At 39.1% G+C, this 16,455-nt stretch overlaps 1 protein-coding gene across 1 annotated transcript in view; it reads left to right on the forward strand.

Annotated features, from left to right (window-relative positions):
• Ttc33 (tetratricopeptide repeat domain 33) overlaps positions 1–16,455 on the forward strand; it is a 45,294-nt gene that overhangs the window by 18,337 nt on the left and 10,502 nt on the right. Inside the window, exons 3-4 of the mRNA XM_050138961.1 lie at positions 11,213–11,294; positions 14,496–14,627. Of these exons, the coding sequence (XP_049994918.1) occupies positions 11,213–11,294; positions 14,496–14,627 (214 nt within the window). The remainder of the gene's footprint in view (positions 1–11,212; positions 11,295–14,495; positions 14,628–16,455) is intronic.

Consider the following 16,455-nt stretch of genomic DNA (forward strand, 5'->3'; position numbering starts at 1 on the left):
GTTGAGGCAGGGCCAAGCTTCTCTCCTTGCATCAAGGCTGGGCAATGTAATCCAGCAATCTGTTCTCATTGCTGGGAGCCTTACAAAGAGACCAAGATACAGAACTGTCGAACACATGCAGAGGGCCTAGGTCAGTTTCATGGAGACTCCCTGTTGATTCAGAGTCCATGAGTTCCCATGAGGATAGGTCAGCTGTCTCTGTGGGTTCCCCCATCATGAGCTCCCTGGCTCTTATATTTCCTCTTCTCTTTCTTCAGCAAGACTTCCAGAGCTCAGCACAGTGCTCATCTGTGGATCTCTGCATCTGCTTCCATCAGTTACTGGACAGAGCATCTCTGATGACAATTAGGGCAGTCTCCAGTCTGATTAGAGTAGATGGGCCAGTTCAGGCACCTCTCCACTACTGCTAGAGTCTTAGCTGGAGTCATCCTTGTGGATTCCTCAGGGGTTTTCCTGGTGCCAGGTTTCTTCCTAACCCCCAAATGCCACTCCTCCCATGAAGATGTCTCTTTCCTTACTCTCTGTCCTGTCTCCAACCTGCCTCCTGAACCCAACCCCCGCAACCCACTTTCTCAAGTTCCCATCCCTTCATCTGCATGCCCCTACTCCAAGTTTACCCAGGAGATTGCTTCTATTTCTCCTTCCAAGAGATATTCAATGCATAGAACAAACACAGAAACAAATTCAGATTTTCAAATTAATCTATAGAGAAGTTTCCATAGTGCTATAAGCAGTATTTACCTGAGTAATTTTGATAACCATTCAACCATTCAGTATGACATGTGCATAGTAGGCATGTGCCATTGTTCACATGTGGAGGTCAGAGGGCAACTTGTGGGACTTGGTTCTTTCTTTTCCCCATGAAGGTTTTGGAAATCAAACTCAGGTCATTAGGTTTGGGGAAAGTACCTTTATTGCAGAGCCACCTTGCTGACATGTTCTTAGAATAAATTTGATAAGGGGCTTTTCTAAGGAGAAAGGGATTGGATTTACTCTGGGGAGGGAATGAATTCCATTTATGCTTTTCCCTTTGCATACTTTGCATACTTTGTGGTCTTATCATTAAAAGAAGACAAGACAGCTTGCTATGATCACATAGTTTATTTTCTTCCTTTATTTGGTCAAAATTATTCTGTGATATTGGTACTAATTTCTGCTGACTTGGTTTTCCTGACATTTATGTGGGAAGTGAATGTGGGCAGTAAATATATTTAATTGTTCCATTATCAGAAGTCAGACTTGGAAGATTGAAACTGACTTCTCACATGTCTCAGAAAAGCCATCTCTTGTAGGTATGTAAAGACAATAGGACTGTGTGGTTATGGTTAGTGTGGTAAAACTCAAGTTTCTTGCACTAGGTAGAAACTGCCATTGCTTTGGGAAATGGCCTTCATGCAGTGTTGTGTCCACCCTCATGCCATGTCAGCTCTTTCTGCTGTTCTCACGGTTAATCTGCCGTAGATGACTTGGCTCTGCCCATACTTAATTAGAAACTACTGAGGGCATATTTACCCATTTGTGTAAATAAGCAGCCTAATTACTGGAATGGACTTATGATTAATCCCCTCTAACTGTATAATTTCAGTATGAGATATCTACTGAAACTTGGAGCAATTTAGGATTTATTTTAAGACATGTTTATACCTTTCCTTTGCCTAGTAGGACCATCCGAGACCTCTGATGCATTGACTATGGTCCAGTTTCCTGTCTCCTATATGTCACTGTCTTATCTGTGTTTTAAATTTACCTGCTTACTAACATGTATTTTATTATTTTTAAACAGTATTTTAAATTTGCTTTTGAAATTCACATATTATGCAATGTATCATTTCCATCCATTACTTCTGCCCTCCACTCCCCCTATTCATCCCACTCCCTTCCACTACAATGAATTTTAACTGCGGTCCATCTTTACTAGTGGATAAGCACAGAGAGACAAAAACAGGGAGTCTTCTGATAAGAATATTCTCAGCTGAGGTCAAACAAGGCTATGGTCTACCATTGCTCCAGTTGTTACTCTTGTATTTGGAATCCTCTGTGTGGTATTTAGCACCATTTTCCAGAGTTTTATGCTTTTTGTTGATTTGTGTGTTTACATTCACCAAAAGATGTAGTTCCTGAGTGCTATATTATTTAAGCAGGTTTATTGGATCATATAAAGACACGATATTAAGTGGAGGAGCAGGGTTAGGGCTGAGTGAAGAATGCTTGCGAAGGTTTGCAGGTGAGAAGAGCATCAAAGCAAGGGGACAGACAGAGTAGTGTCTCGAGACAGCCAGGAGGTCTGCGGGCTGTGAGGATGGCACGTTACCAAACAAGCTGTCTCCCAGCTCTAGAAATTACTTTGTTAATGAGAAATTAGTGATGCTAGTCTTAACTTAAAATCTAAGCATCTGAAACTTCTATTTCTTACTATGCTAAAAAGGATTCTTAGTGGATTAACATAATTGTTTGAATTTTATAGTGTGCCTGTAATTGTATGAAAGTATTAATACCAGTATCAACTCAACACTAAGACTAAATATAATTTAAGTGTTATTTTTAAATTTCAGGACCCTGCATGTTTCTTTGTTTTCATTTTATCTCTTTACCACTGTGCTTAAACCAGGCTGAATTTCATCCTCCTCTCCCAAATAGTATCAAACATATTCACAAATACTCATGTCTGCTCTTGCATTTTCTCTTTAGAATATTTTTTTGTTCAGATTTTCATATGGTAAACTTAATTTTTGTCTTTCAGCAATGACCCAAATAATACCATTTCAGGCCTCTTTAAACTGCTGAGACAGTGTGGGTTACTTTTAGTCTTCTAATTATCTGTATCTTTTTTATAGCAGTCATATTTATTCAATTACTCATTTGATGTCTGTTTTTTGTATCGGAGTGTAAGCTCTATCAAAGTAGACATTTTGTCTCCTTCATTGCTGTGTGCCCAGCCTGTAGCTTCTAATGTGTGTTGAGTATACATTTGATTGACGTTGTGAATGTGAGGCCACATCAATCTGTTCTGATGATGTTCTTAGCAGGATTCACCATGCTTTGTTAGAAACAAAGAATTATGAAAATTGATTTGGTCAGAAGTTAGAGAAGTAATGTTTTTGGCAGAAAGGCGACTGAGATTTGAGTTTGTTGAACTAGCTAGTCAATAATATCTAGGCTATATAGGCAAGGGTGTCTTGCGATATGTTGGAATCAAAGAAAAAGTCTAGAGTATTCGTAGTATAGTTATTCAGGGAAAGAAAAGTCCAGGCAGGGGAAACAACATTAAAAATGCCCTACAGCAGATGTTTGCCTGATGTACCTGAGGAATAGTAGAGTATGACCAAAGTATAATTGAAGTGTATCATGGAAAGGGGTCAGGTCAGAGACAGAAAAGGTCGCCAGACTTTGTAGGCCTTGTTAAGGATTTGGACGTTGTCTCAGTCACTTCTATTGATTTGACGAGACACAATGACCAATGCAACTCTATTGGCAGAAGCCTCTTGTTCTTTCCCAGCTGCCCAGACCTCGAAATAGTCACACAGAAACTATATGATTTGCAATAATGTTTGGCCAGTAACTTAAGTGTATTTCTGGTTTACTCTTGTATCCTTAAATTAACCCATTTCTGTTCATCTGTGAAATACCATATAGCTGTGGCTTACCAGCAAGCTTCTGGCACGTCTGTCCCCAGTGGCAGCTATATGGCTTCTCCTGATTCTGCCTTCTTTCTCCCAGCTTTCAGTTTAATTTTCTCCACCTAGCTCTGTTCTACCCTATCACAGGTCAAAACAGTTTCTTTATTCATTAACCAATAAAGGCAATACATAGACAGAAGGACTTCTCACAGCACAGCTCTAATAAGAGAAAGCATTTAATTGGGGACTTAGTTGCAGTGTCAGAGTTTCATTATGTCAGGGAGTATGGTGACATGCAAATGGGTGGTAGAGGAGCTACATTCTGTGTGTGAGGGAGAGCGCAAGTCTTCCCAATCCTTCTAATCTTTTCAAATAGTACCACTCTGGTGACTAAGCATCCAAATATATGAGCCTTTTGGGGCCATTGTTATTCAGAGCACCACATTTATTCTCAATAAAGTTGAGAATTATTGGCTTCCTCTCGAGTTTCTCTGCTGTGCCCTACTGCTGCTTAATTTCCCTGTTTTTTCAGTTTGCTCCTCCCAGAGTTTTCACTCTCCAGTTTCCTATTTTCAGATTCCACAAAGAAGAATCTGATAGGTTTATGTCAGTTGGACCAGGCCATAGAAATTATACATAGTCAACTAGGCCTTGGATTGGTTTATTTGGATTGCCTGTTTTCCTTTGTTCCAGTCAGCTATGGCCTGGGTGGAAAAACCTGTGGTCACCTTGCCTTGAAAAAAGGAGTGGTTAAATCCAGTTTTTTTATATCTATCAATTAAAGTACTGTATATGTTTATATACACTCTAGTATGCTATAGGGAATCATTTTGGGATCTAAAGATACGAAGAAATGTTTCATATGCATATGAGAAGTACAATACATTAAAAACCCAGATTTGTGATTTATTGTTGGTAAAGGTAGAGCTAGTAGAAAATACCCAGAATTGTGATGACACTTTGTAAACTTGGGGTAGAACTGATAGATTGCTCACCCTTCTGTACAGCCCCACAACCATGCTCATATGGGCAGCACTGATTGGACTTAATGGATTATAAAGAAGAAGAGGTAGAGGAAAAAACCAGGAGGGGGGTTGTTAAGGAGTGAGGAGTGCTGGACGAGGGCAAAGGGAGAGGATATGATCATATGTCATTGTGTACATGGAAGGAATTATCAAGAAAAAAGAAAACACAGTAAATATGATATTTACAAAAGATAAAACTGAGGTGAATAATGAAGAAGTTTGAGTGATGAGCAGTAAGATGGCTGTACTATTTTCACATTATTAGAAAGGAACTCCTAAAGTTTGAGTAGCCTTACACCTAAAACTAAACATAGTGTTCAGGTAGGTGTGTTAAAAGGTATTAAGGTGGTACACGCCTGCAATCTCAGTACTCAGGAGGCAGAGGAAGGCCTGTGTGAGTTATGGCCAGCCTGGTATGTAGTAAGTTCCTGTCTTAAAAGCCTTCCAAAAAGTCAGTTCATGGGATACCTTTCTCAACCTTGGTATAGCGGGGAGGGACTTGGTCTTGCCTCAACTTGGTATGTCAGACTTTGTTGATTCCCCCAGGGAGACCTTACCCTTTCGGGAGCGGTGGTGGAGGCATTCAGCTTATATTCTATTTTTACATCTGTGTCTTCTTGTGTCTCCAATGTCATAGAAACGTTCTTAGATAATTGATTAACAAATTGAATAGATGAGACAAAGCCACTGAAGCAACTGTAGTCGTAGTTAGCATAACAACAAGAGCAGAAATTCCTGCTACAACTAATCCAACAGCACGTTTCTGTCTACCTAAAGCTTTCTTAATTTCTTCAATTACTTGTAACCCGTTGTCATCAAACCATGGATCATTTACATGCACAGGCAACATTAAAAAGAAGGTTGTTTTAAACCAGTACACGGTCATCCACTCCACTTGAGAAATACAATTAGTCAAAATACAATCAGGGCATGATACATTAAACACAATACTATTTATGGAGATTTTTATCTCTTCCACTAAAGGAAAATAAGGCTTTTGACATAAGCCAAAACAGTTCCTTTGGGGAGGGGGCAAACAGATTTTGTGGAACTGGATTGTCCTGCCACTTTTCCCATGGCAGCAGCAAGTTTCCAAACATAAGTCTGTAAAATTTTGTATCGGAATACCAGATTCTACCTGACAGTTCTCGGTTCCAAGATTCTGCTGCAGATAAAGGATAAGAGTCACTACAATCTTAATTTCCAGACCAGTCAAGAGTGTACTGAGATGTCCTTTAGTGGGATAATACTAGTACATTGTCTCCACAACAGAGTCCTGTTAGACTCTCGCAGTTCCTTTGTGTGTGGAGGAAATCGTTGAGGGGGTGAAGTACCATTTACCCAATTACCTTGAGGAAGTAATAACTTGGTATAATATGTACATTGTTTATCATGTCCCATTATTAGTTTTGAAAGCACTCCAAGGCCATCTCTCTAAAGCAGCATTCTTTGCAAAACATACAGGAATTCCTTTGCCATACCCAACATAAAATTTTCAAGTAATCTGGAACTCTTGTGTGGCAGGTCGATCTAAAAGTTGTGTTATCATTGACTGCCAACAGTCTCCTTCCCTTCCAAACAGCAGGGTGTAAACTGGGTGGATCAGGGACAAAGGCCCAGTTGGTCTCACTCTGGCTTTTCTGGATTATTATCAGCAACATCAGGATCAGTATTTTTTGGTTCCACACACCATATCAATTGAACTTCAATTTTGTCCTCTTTCCCTATACCAAAACATTGTCGGGATCCTTTCATAAGCCAGTAGATGGATTTACACCATTAATTTACGCATTAGACCTGGGTAAATTATGTGGTGGTGCTTTCATGCCAAAATCTATTCATGGCAGATTGCTCACAGACATTTACAGTTTAAACATTTAAAATTTTAAAATAAAATACACATATGATGACGGTGGGTATAGCCCTAGCTCCTCCTTTTTAATTATATCTTTAATTGAGTCTTAAGGCTCCCATATGCCCCTTTAGGATTTCTGCCTTTGCATAGTGCGTCATCTAAAATCTCTGAGATGAGTTTGTTCCAGAGGCTGAAATTGAGGTTTTAGCATCATTAACTTAATGGTACCCAGACAGGAGTTATCATTTATTAAAGGCATGATTGACCAAAATCCCTGTGATGACTGACAGAGAAATTTTCTTTTTATCTAACATTCCAGGGAGGGAACAGGGACAACGTATTTATTTCTGTAATTACTTCCTGCTGACCTTAGGACATTGCTCTCAGGGCCCTGGAAGACTACAGTGTTAGTCAAAGGCAATGAGGGAACTTAGAAGCATCTGGTTCACTGATAAGCTAAACAGACAGCAATCACATTGGCTGGACTGATCCACATCAGGTTTCAGAGAGTTCAGGACTCATAGTTATTTGGAGCAGGTTGTTATCAGCAGTTGATGCTTGGATGTGTTTGTCCCCCAAGTGGGAACCTGGTGAAATAGATACAAACTGGGAAGAAGTTAAAGTTATGAACTCACAGTCTCAATAATTAAGGAAGGGGAAGAGTCCCAAGACCAGGAGAGATAAAAAATACCATAATTCTTTTAACTCATGAGAAGTAGAACCAAGTTTTATAATTTTCTCAATTTTCTGAAGTTTATATGAATCTCCATTTTATAAAAAATACAAGTTTTAGATATATTAGCATTATCAATCTGTACTGAAATCCATATTGTAGAAAAAGCAGGTAACAGGTATCAATAAAACAATAGGAGTGACTCACATCCTTGAGTCCTAGCAAAAACTGTAGATTTGGGTTAAACAGCATATAAGCCTGTATTTAGAAGACAATGAAAAGAAATTTAAAGTCTTGAGCTTGTGACCCAAACAGTAAGCAGTCATTGTTCTATCAGTTTGCTGAACATTTTGAAGTCCTATTATAACAATACTGTGGAAGGGGAAATAAATCTTGTAATAATTTCTAAATACATCTTAAGCCATTATTTCTTATAAATTGTATTTATATTTTTCAGAATATCCTCTCAGACCTATATAACCCAAACTTTTATGCCTCAGACAGACCCTTACAACCTGTATTGATGTCCTCAGGCCTGTATATTTTTTATATCCTCAGAATTAATATAAACTCATAATACTAGCTTCTTGTCCTATTATTAACCATTATAGTAACAGTTAGACTGTAATTTTCATTTACCGACCATAGATGTTGAAGTTTTTAATAAACATGTTTGAATTTCTCTGTGAAAGTCTGAATAGCTAAGAGGCCAATCATATAGAACCCAGTAACTCAGAGGGCTACAATATGATGATTAATTATTAACTATTATGTAGGACCATAATCCTTCTTTTACCTTAAAGAACACAGTCTCATTATTAACATAACTAACTATTCTGCAGTGAAGAATCACCAGGATTTTTAATGACGAAAATCAACCAGAATTAACATGGTTAAATCTCCAACATTTTTTATAGTTTCCCTTTAAATTTAGCCTCGCACATAAAGGAATTCCTTTTCCTGTATCATTTTAGTGTCTTGTTTGTTCCCTAGTCCTTCACACAACATACAAAATCTCCATCAATGTCTCCTCGTGATTTCTTTCAGTAGTCCAGAACATTACATAGATACATTTCAAACAAGAGCTTAATTGTGTGTACACAGTAGAGTATACTTAGAAAAACTTAAAGGCTACTCAAAAAGGATGCCTAGTGAGATATGTTTTGTTTTTGTAAGACAAGGTTTTTCAATGTATACCTGGTTGCCTGGAGATTACTATGTAACACACAGTGGCCTGGAAATTGGAGCGATCCCCCTGTCCCTGCCTTCTGAGTGCAGGGATTACAGGCATGTGTTACCATACCAAACTTAGATTTTATTCTCAGCTTTCCTTGCTTCCCGTACACACTGTGCAAGTGATGCTGCTGGCTCACTTGACCCCAGGACTGCATCTTAAATCCCCCTTACAGTCGGTAGGGTTGATGAGCTTTACCTGTCTCTCCCTCCATCCGTCCTTTCCTATCTCACCGGGAAGCCTGTTTACTCACTTTTGTTTGCCATAGCAGAGTACTAAGTGAGGAAATAGGATCAAGTTGTGGCTTAGCATTTGGCTTTGATGTTACAATTGTTGCCTTCCCATCCTGCTTCTCCCTTGTAGCTGCAGTGTTATCTGCCTTTGGCAAATTAGCTTCCCTTTTAATCTCCAGCTTTCTGATTTATAAAATGGAGATAATAATTAATGCCACCTGGGGTTCTGGTGCGGGTCAAGTAAAATAATGCGTGTGAAGTAACTGGCATCGTAGTCAGTGCTCAGAGACTGTTCACCTTTGTAGTGATAATTTGTAATTAACTAATCACTTGTCTTTTCCAAGCAGTATAATGTGAAAATGAGAAATATATTTCGGGCCAGTGTAATTATGCGTGTAAATAAAAATAACTAGAATAAAAATAAAAAACCTGAGTGGTTTAGGCCAGTCTCTTGATGTGGCTTTTGATAAAGTCAAGAGACTCAGTGATAACGAAGGGTGTGCAGTTTTACTTTGGGTGTAATGTACAGTGATCTCTTACAGTAAGCTTGTTCTCTGAAGCACTCTAAAATAGCAATAACACTATGTGGGTTAGATGGGGAGGTGACTGAGTCTGGAAGAATGCTTACTGAATACGCATGAGGACCCAGTCCAGATCTCCAGCACTCACTTAAGACTGGACATGACCATGTGTACCTGGAACCCCAGCATTGCTGGCTGGGAGATAGTGGATCCCAGAAGCTCCCTGGCCAGCTAACGTGACAGAAATGGAATGTTTCAGGCTCAGAAAGGACCTAGCTCAAATGAAGAAGGCAGGAGCAATAAAGAAGGATACCTTCCTATGACCTCCACACACATCAACACTTGCATACATCTATCCATCCATCCATCCATCCATCCATCCATCCATCCATCCATCCATCCAATCAATAACAGTTATCATTGAGTATTGTACATACAGAACACATATGAGGAAATGAAGGGTCTGGAAAACAAGTAGCAAGAAATGATGTAAGAGAATTTAGTGCATGATAATCCTGACTGTGGCATACATTGTCAGTGATTCACAGCCCTGGGCTGCAGACAGGTGCAGGTAGTTGGAATAGGAATAGTGCTCAGCAGCATTGCCTAGGGAGCAGGAAGGTAGCGCCACACTGGCAGGAGTGTGCAGCTGGACTCCTCATGTCTCACGTCCTGGTGGAAGAGGATAAAGGGCTGTGTACTCTGTTTTGGGTCAGCCCCTAGTGATCTATTTCTTAAAGGTTCCACAACTTTAGTGCAACCATCTGGGCTAAGTGTTCTCATAGACACCTTTAAGGGACATAACACATTCAAACCACAGCATACTAGAAGCCAGTCATCTGCATATTATTTTGGGTGCATTTTACCCATCTTTTAAGCTTGCCATATATGTATACTTATGAACAAAAATAGACAATTGTCCTTTCCATGACCAAAAGCAATTTGGGGAGGAAAAGGTTTATTTTGCATACATTTTCACATCACTGTCATTGAAGCTTCAGGGCAGGAACTCAAACAAGACAGAACTTGGAGGCAGGAGCTGATGCAGAGGCCATGCAAGTGTGCTGCTTACTGGCTTGCTCAGCCTGCTTTCTTACAGAACCGAGGACTACCACCCCAGAAGTGGCCTCACCCACAATGCTCTTGGTCCTCCCCCCAACAACCATTAATTAAGAAAATGCCCTACAGGTTTGCCTACCTACAATTCAGTTATATGGAGGCATTTGCTCAGTTGAGGTTCCTTCCTCTCAGATGAATTCAGGTGTGTCAAATTGTCATAAAACTAGCCAGGACAGACTGACATCTCTACCAAGTAGATTTCTGTAGGAGAACTTAGGCATGGTTGCAAATATTTTAAACAAGTTTGTTAGAGTACAGATCCCATCAGTGAAGTTAAATAAAAAAAAAAAAAAAAGACATTTTGGTAGCGATTTCTCAGCTCACAAAGCTCTTTTAAAATGTATTTTTATTATTACTATTAATTATGTGTTTATACCTGCTATGGTGTGTGTGTAGGTCAGAGGACAAGTTTGTAAAGTTAGTTTTTTTTTTAACCTCTCTGTGGGATACAGGGATTGAACTCAGGGTTAGGCTCTCCTCTGCCCCTCTCTATCCAATCGNCCCCCCCCCGAGCCATCTTGCTAGCCTGAGCTCCAAAATCTTAGAAAGAGATCTGTAAGATCTCTTATTTATATTCTGTCCTTTTTTCTTGTTGATTTTTCCCTTCATTTTTTTAATTTGCCTAAGGTTTTTTTTTAAAACAGTATTATTATCAATTTCTAAATAGGAAATTTTCTTAGTAATTATTTTCAAGTTCCCAGTTTTTAAATTTAACATGTACTCTCAAAGATTTAGTTAAAATATGAAATTAAAAAAAATTGGGTGGTGGCGCACAGCTTTAATCCCAGCACTCTGGAGGCAGAGGCAGATCTCTATGATTTTGAGACCAGACTCTCAAGAGTGAGTTCCAGGACAGGCTCCAAAGCTACAGAGAAACCCTGTCTTGAAAAACAAAACGAATCAAAGTGATATTAATGCAACGTTAACAATTACAGGTACCAGGAGGCAATCCAGAAGTGGGACGAAGCACTGCAGCTGACCCCAGATGATGCCACCCTTTATGAGATGAAATCACAGGTACCAACCATAAGGAATTTGATTTTTCTATATAATTAGGCAGTGTTTGTTTGGTGAGCAGTGCTGAACAAATATGTCTGCTCTCATTTCTTTCAATACAATTTATTTTTAAAAATTTTATTTAAAATGTTGTATATAAAGTTAGAAATGCATTTGCTTTTGCAATGAGGTCAATTGTTATTTCAACCTAGCTTTGAGAAGGTATAACATGGATAAAATTATTAGTACATTTTTAAAATAGACGGCAAGTTTCTACTTTGGTTGTAAATTAATTGTCTACCAGTAGCTAATTTTTCTTCAGAATGAGGGTGCATTGTATTTGGAATATGTGTATACATATACACACACATACAGGTATACATGTGTGTGTGTATATGTATATGCACACGCATATCTATATATGTATTTAAATGTATGGATCTGCTGCTCCAGCATACCTAGAGCTACTCCTAGTGGAGTGTGTACTAGTCACTCAGTGAAGATGTTTGAGGAAACCCAGACCTAAGCCTGACCAATGGAGGAGCAGAGGTTGAAACTGCCTTTCATGTACAAATTGCCCATCTAATGTCGCTTGATTATCAATAATTTCTACTTAAACAGATCTTTTTTGGGGGCATTCATTTCAGATTTATCAGATTCTTTGTATAAATTAAATGTGAGAGCATATCAGATCCCGGTAACAAGACTATGAGAAGGAATTCCTTGTCAATTCTTATTCCTAACAAACAGGCTCAAACTCTCACTATTGAAGATACTGGAATTAGAATGACCAATGTTGACTTGATCAGCTACTTTGGTAAGGTTGCCAAAACTACATTTGTGAAAGCCTTTATGGGTGCTTTGCAGGCTGGTGCAGATACTTTTGTGATTGGCCAGTTTGGTTTTGGTTTTTACTGTGTATTTCATTGCTCAGAAAGTGATTGTGGTCACCAAGCATGTAATGGTGAGCAGCGTGCCTGGGAATCTTTAGCAGAGTGATCATTCACAGTATGGCCTTGGTGAAACATCTTCAAAAGCTTAAAGAACTGGTTTAGAACTGCTGCAGCTGATAAAGCCCATTGATAAGGGCTGTGTCCAACAGCTGGAGGGATTGGAGCAGGGGAGTGTAGTGTCAGTCACCAAAGAGGGAGGGAGTGGAACTTCCAGAAGACGAAGAAGAGAGAAAGAAAGAAAAAAAATAAAAGAGGACGAAAAGACAAAATTTCTACTCAATTATGGAAAGCCATTTTGGAGGTAAAGGTGGAAAAGGCAGTCATATCAAACTTACTGGTAACTTCCCCAGGCTGTATGTCACAACCACATAGGAATGGACAGCAAACATGAAAGAGGACAGCCGTAAGAGACAAATCAACAGTGAGTTACATGGCAGCAACGACACCTATGGGTGCACCCTGACCACTCCATTTCTGAAAAGCAGAAGGTGGAGGCTGACAAGAATGACCCATCTCTAAAGTGTCTGGTCATCTTGCTGCATGAAACTGTACTCCTGGCTTCTGCTTTCAGTCTGGAAAGTCTTCAGACACATGCTAACAGGATTCGGAGGATGAACAAACTCGGTCTAAGATGGTCCTGCTGCTGTAACTGAAGAGATGCCACCCTGCGAAGAGATGGGGGAAGGCAGCTTCGTCAGAAGAAGCATATAGCTACATCTTCATTTCTCACCTTCTTTTCTTCTGTTTTACAGGGGTTTTTGGTTTACTTTTGTTAATATTTAAAATATCATTGTGACATTATAACTCAGGAAGATAAGTTTTTTTTCTCCTTAGGTATCAAAGGTTTCTCCTTGGCTTATTTGAACAGGTTAGTGGAACATTTGTTGTAGGAAGTTCTCTTCTAGGATCCACTTTTCAACCTTTCCATCCCCTCTAGTTATTTCTGCATGCACTAATCTTACATAATTCAGTATGTAAGCTAAATCAACTTGATAGGAAGAATTCCCCACAGGGCTTGTTGTTCAAAAGAAGTACTGAGGAACAAGACATTTAACCTCTCTAGGTCTCGTAAAGCCAACCGAACAGTAACTAAGTAAGGCTTATGAGTGGAAGTGGAGGTCCCAAGTCACATCTGCCTAAGAGGTAAATACAGATGAGATGAAAAGAAAATAAATTGCATAGATCTGGGCAAAAAAGCTGGGAAAGATATGATTACCAGTTAAGAAACTGGCATTTGTATTAAATATGCATTTCTAGTACTTAGTGGCAACCCTCTGTATAGAGAGTCTCTGAGCACCTGAACTAGTTATCTAAGGAATACTGTCTCAGACAGCCGGGTGTGGTGGCACATGCTGCCATCCCAGCACTCTGGGAGACTAAGGCAAGGAGAGTGAGGAGTTCCAGGAGCTTGAGCTCCATAGGGAAACTCTCAAAATTAAAGCAGCAAAACAGCCTCTAAAAAGTGATTGCAGTTCAGCCTTGATGTATATTAACAAGTATTTTTAACACATAATACTCTGAAATGAAAGTCACATGCTTTAATAGCTTTATTTTATTGAGGAAGAACACAAATAAATTAATTTCACTGAAGCAGGTTCCTTAAAACCCTTCATTTGAAAGCGTTCACATTCAGGGCTAAAATATGTGCAGGTTAGGGGAAGATTCGTGGGAACTATATGAAGAGTTTAATTTAGAACCTAAGAATGGTGTTCGTGTCAAGAATGTTCCACAATGTTCATGGACTCAAAGGATACAAATGAAGTACAACTGTTTCCCATGGGCGATCAGATCTCTAGTTCTGTGAATTTTCTGATGTGTGGCTTAAAAAGCCCAGTTGTGAGGCCTGCAGGGTGTTTAATTCTCATCGCAGGTAAACTGTTATTGTTGGATGACTGGTTGAATGAATTCATTTATCTATGTTTAACAGCAAGACTTGTGTGTTTCCTAAAAATTACACTGTACTATAGTAACTGTAATGAAAGCCAGCCTTCAGACAGCCTTGAGCTGCTGTGGCCGGACAACCACTTGGTTTCGATCAGATGGACATAGAGACACTTTTTATTTTCACTTATTTGGGGAGTAAAAGTCTAGAATTTCTGATATTGAATGTAAAGTAGAGGATAAAATCCATGGAAATGCTGTATGCCGAATTAAAATATATTTTGTAAAGGAAAATCATTGCTTGCATATAATTACCTACCAGTAGTTTGCTAGTTTATGCTGCATAAGCTCATGACAGGTTTTGTTTCTTCTTCTTTTTGGCACATAGGTCCTGATGTCCCTTCATGAAATGTTTCCAGCAGTACATGCAGCCGAAATGGCTGTCAAGCGTAACCCACACTCATGGGAGTCTTGGCAGACTTTAGGTCGTGCTCAGCTTGGATTAGGAGAGATAGTCCTGGTAAAGAAATTTAATTGTTACAATGCTCAAATTTAATTATATTTTGACTTTTAGAATAAGTTTCTTCTATTTGCATGTTGTATATTGAGTATACCCTTTACTGCCTCATCTTGGGTTCCTGTATTCTTTCTATCCCCTTTTTTTCTCAATTATCCCACCCTGTTAGTCCACATTGTTCCTCTACATAAATTTGCTTTTATTTCCATTTAATATATACATAGATTGTTTTATGTGACTTTATAAAATCTAGGACCAATGGGTGACAGAAAATATATATTTGTCTTTCTGAGATTGACTTAATGTCCTGAATATGACTGTCTCTAGTCACATTCATCTTCCTAAAAACAATATAACTTCATTCTTTATAGCTAAAACATGCGTTGTATATGTATACCCACCACATTTTCCTTTCTCGTTGTTGTATACCTGGGCTGTTTCCCACTTAGCTCTTGTGACAATTGTGCATAAATATCAATGCGTAAGCATCTCTGTGATGTGTCTATTTGGTGTCCTTTGAGTAAATACCCAGGGGTGCTGTCACAGGATCAAAACTGGGCCAAATAATAGATCAGTTTCTAATTTGTTTTTCTCCCTAAAATCCCTGTATGCTTTTCATGAAAGATTCTCACTGGGTTTTGATTTGTGTTCTCTGATAGCTAATGAGGCTGAACGTTCTTTCATGTTTATATTGGCCATTTGTATTCCATCTTTTTCTAATTTGACATTTTAAAAATTAATTGCGATTACATCATTTTCTTTTTTTCTTTCCTCCAACCCTTCCTATATCCCTCCACTTGCTCCTTCTCAAATTCATGACCTCTTCTTCGTTGTTGTTGTATCTGTGTATGTGTATGTGTGCTTATTATATGTCAGTTCACAAGTACATAAATATAATCTGTTCAGTCCGTTTAGTGTTAATTGCATGATGTGATTTCAGGGCTGACCGATTGGTATCAGATAGCCAGTTAGGGTGTTCATTTCTGGGGATGACTATGCCTCCCTCTTTCAGGATTCCTTATTCGCCTGTAGTTCTTTTTCTAGTGGTGGAGCCCTGTGAGAATGACCCCTTCCATGTTACCATGTCTATTGGTGTTGTACTTGGTCTTGTTTAGGCATCTATATTGTTGAGTTATCATGGATGAAGCTTTTCTATCTTTTCTAGGAAATACAGTCTCATAGCATATTTCCTAGTTCTATGACCCTTAGTCTTTTGTTCCTTTCTTCTTGATGGCCCTTGGGCCTTAGTTTCAGAAGTTGTGTTGTGGCTATGTACTGGGGCTATGTACATGAGGTCATGATCAGTTGTTCCATGTGTTTTGACCAATTGTGGTTTTCTGTAATGGTCTCCCTCTGTTGCAGAGAAGTTTCTTTGATGAATGGTGAGAACTACACTTATCTGTGGGCATAAGAATAAGCATTTAAAGTGCAGTTATAAACTGTTGATTTATTAAAGTAGTAGTAGTAGATTCTCCTCTAAGATCCATGACTCATTAGCCCCAGGAAGTTGTCTAGGTTTCCAGTACTAGGCACCTTTTCCTTGCTGTTGAGCTGGCCTTAAATCCTATTAGATAACTATTGGTTACCACCAAGATATGAGGTGTGCCCTTAGGGTGCAGTATTTTGCCACGATGGTCCTTGTTCTTGTTCAGAGGCACTAGATAGGACTTTTGGTTGCTTCCCTTCCTTAGCAAGTTATTTAGTGCCTTGTGGTGCTATGAAAGCTTCTCCTCAGGGAGCAGACCTTTGAGTCAGTTTAGCTCAGATCTTGAGTCCTGTATCTGAAGTGCATGATTTCTCAGCAATAGTGACTTAACATTACACCTCTGAG

Source organism: Alexandromys fortis, unplaced genomic scaffold (assembly GCF_014885135.2).
Source record: "Alexandromys fortis isolate MF-2015 unplaced genomic scaffold, M_Fortis_MF-2015_v1.1 scaffold_37, whole genome shotgun sequence".
In the NCBI taxonomy this organism is placed as follows: Eukaryota; Metazoa; Chordata; class Mammalia; order Rodentia; family Cricetidae; genus Alexandromys; species Alexandromys fortis.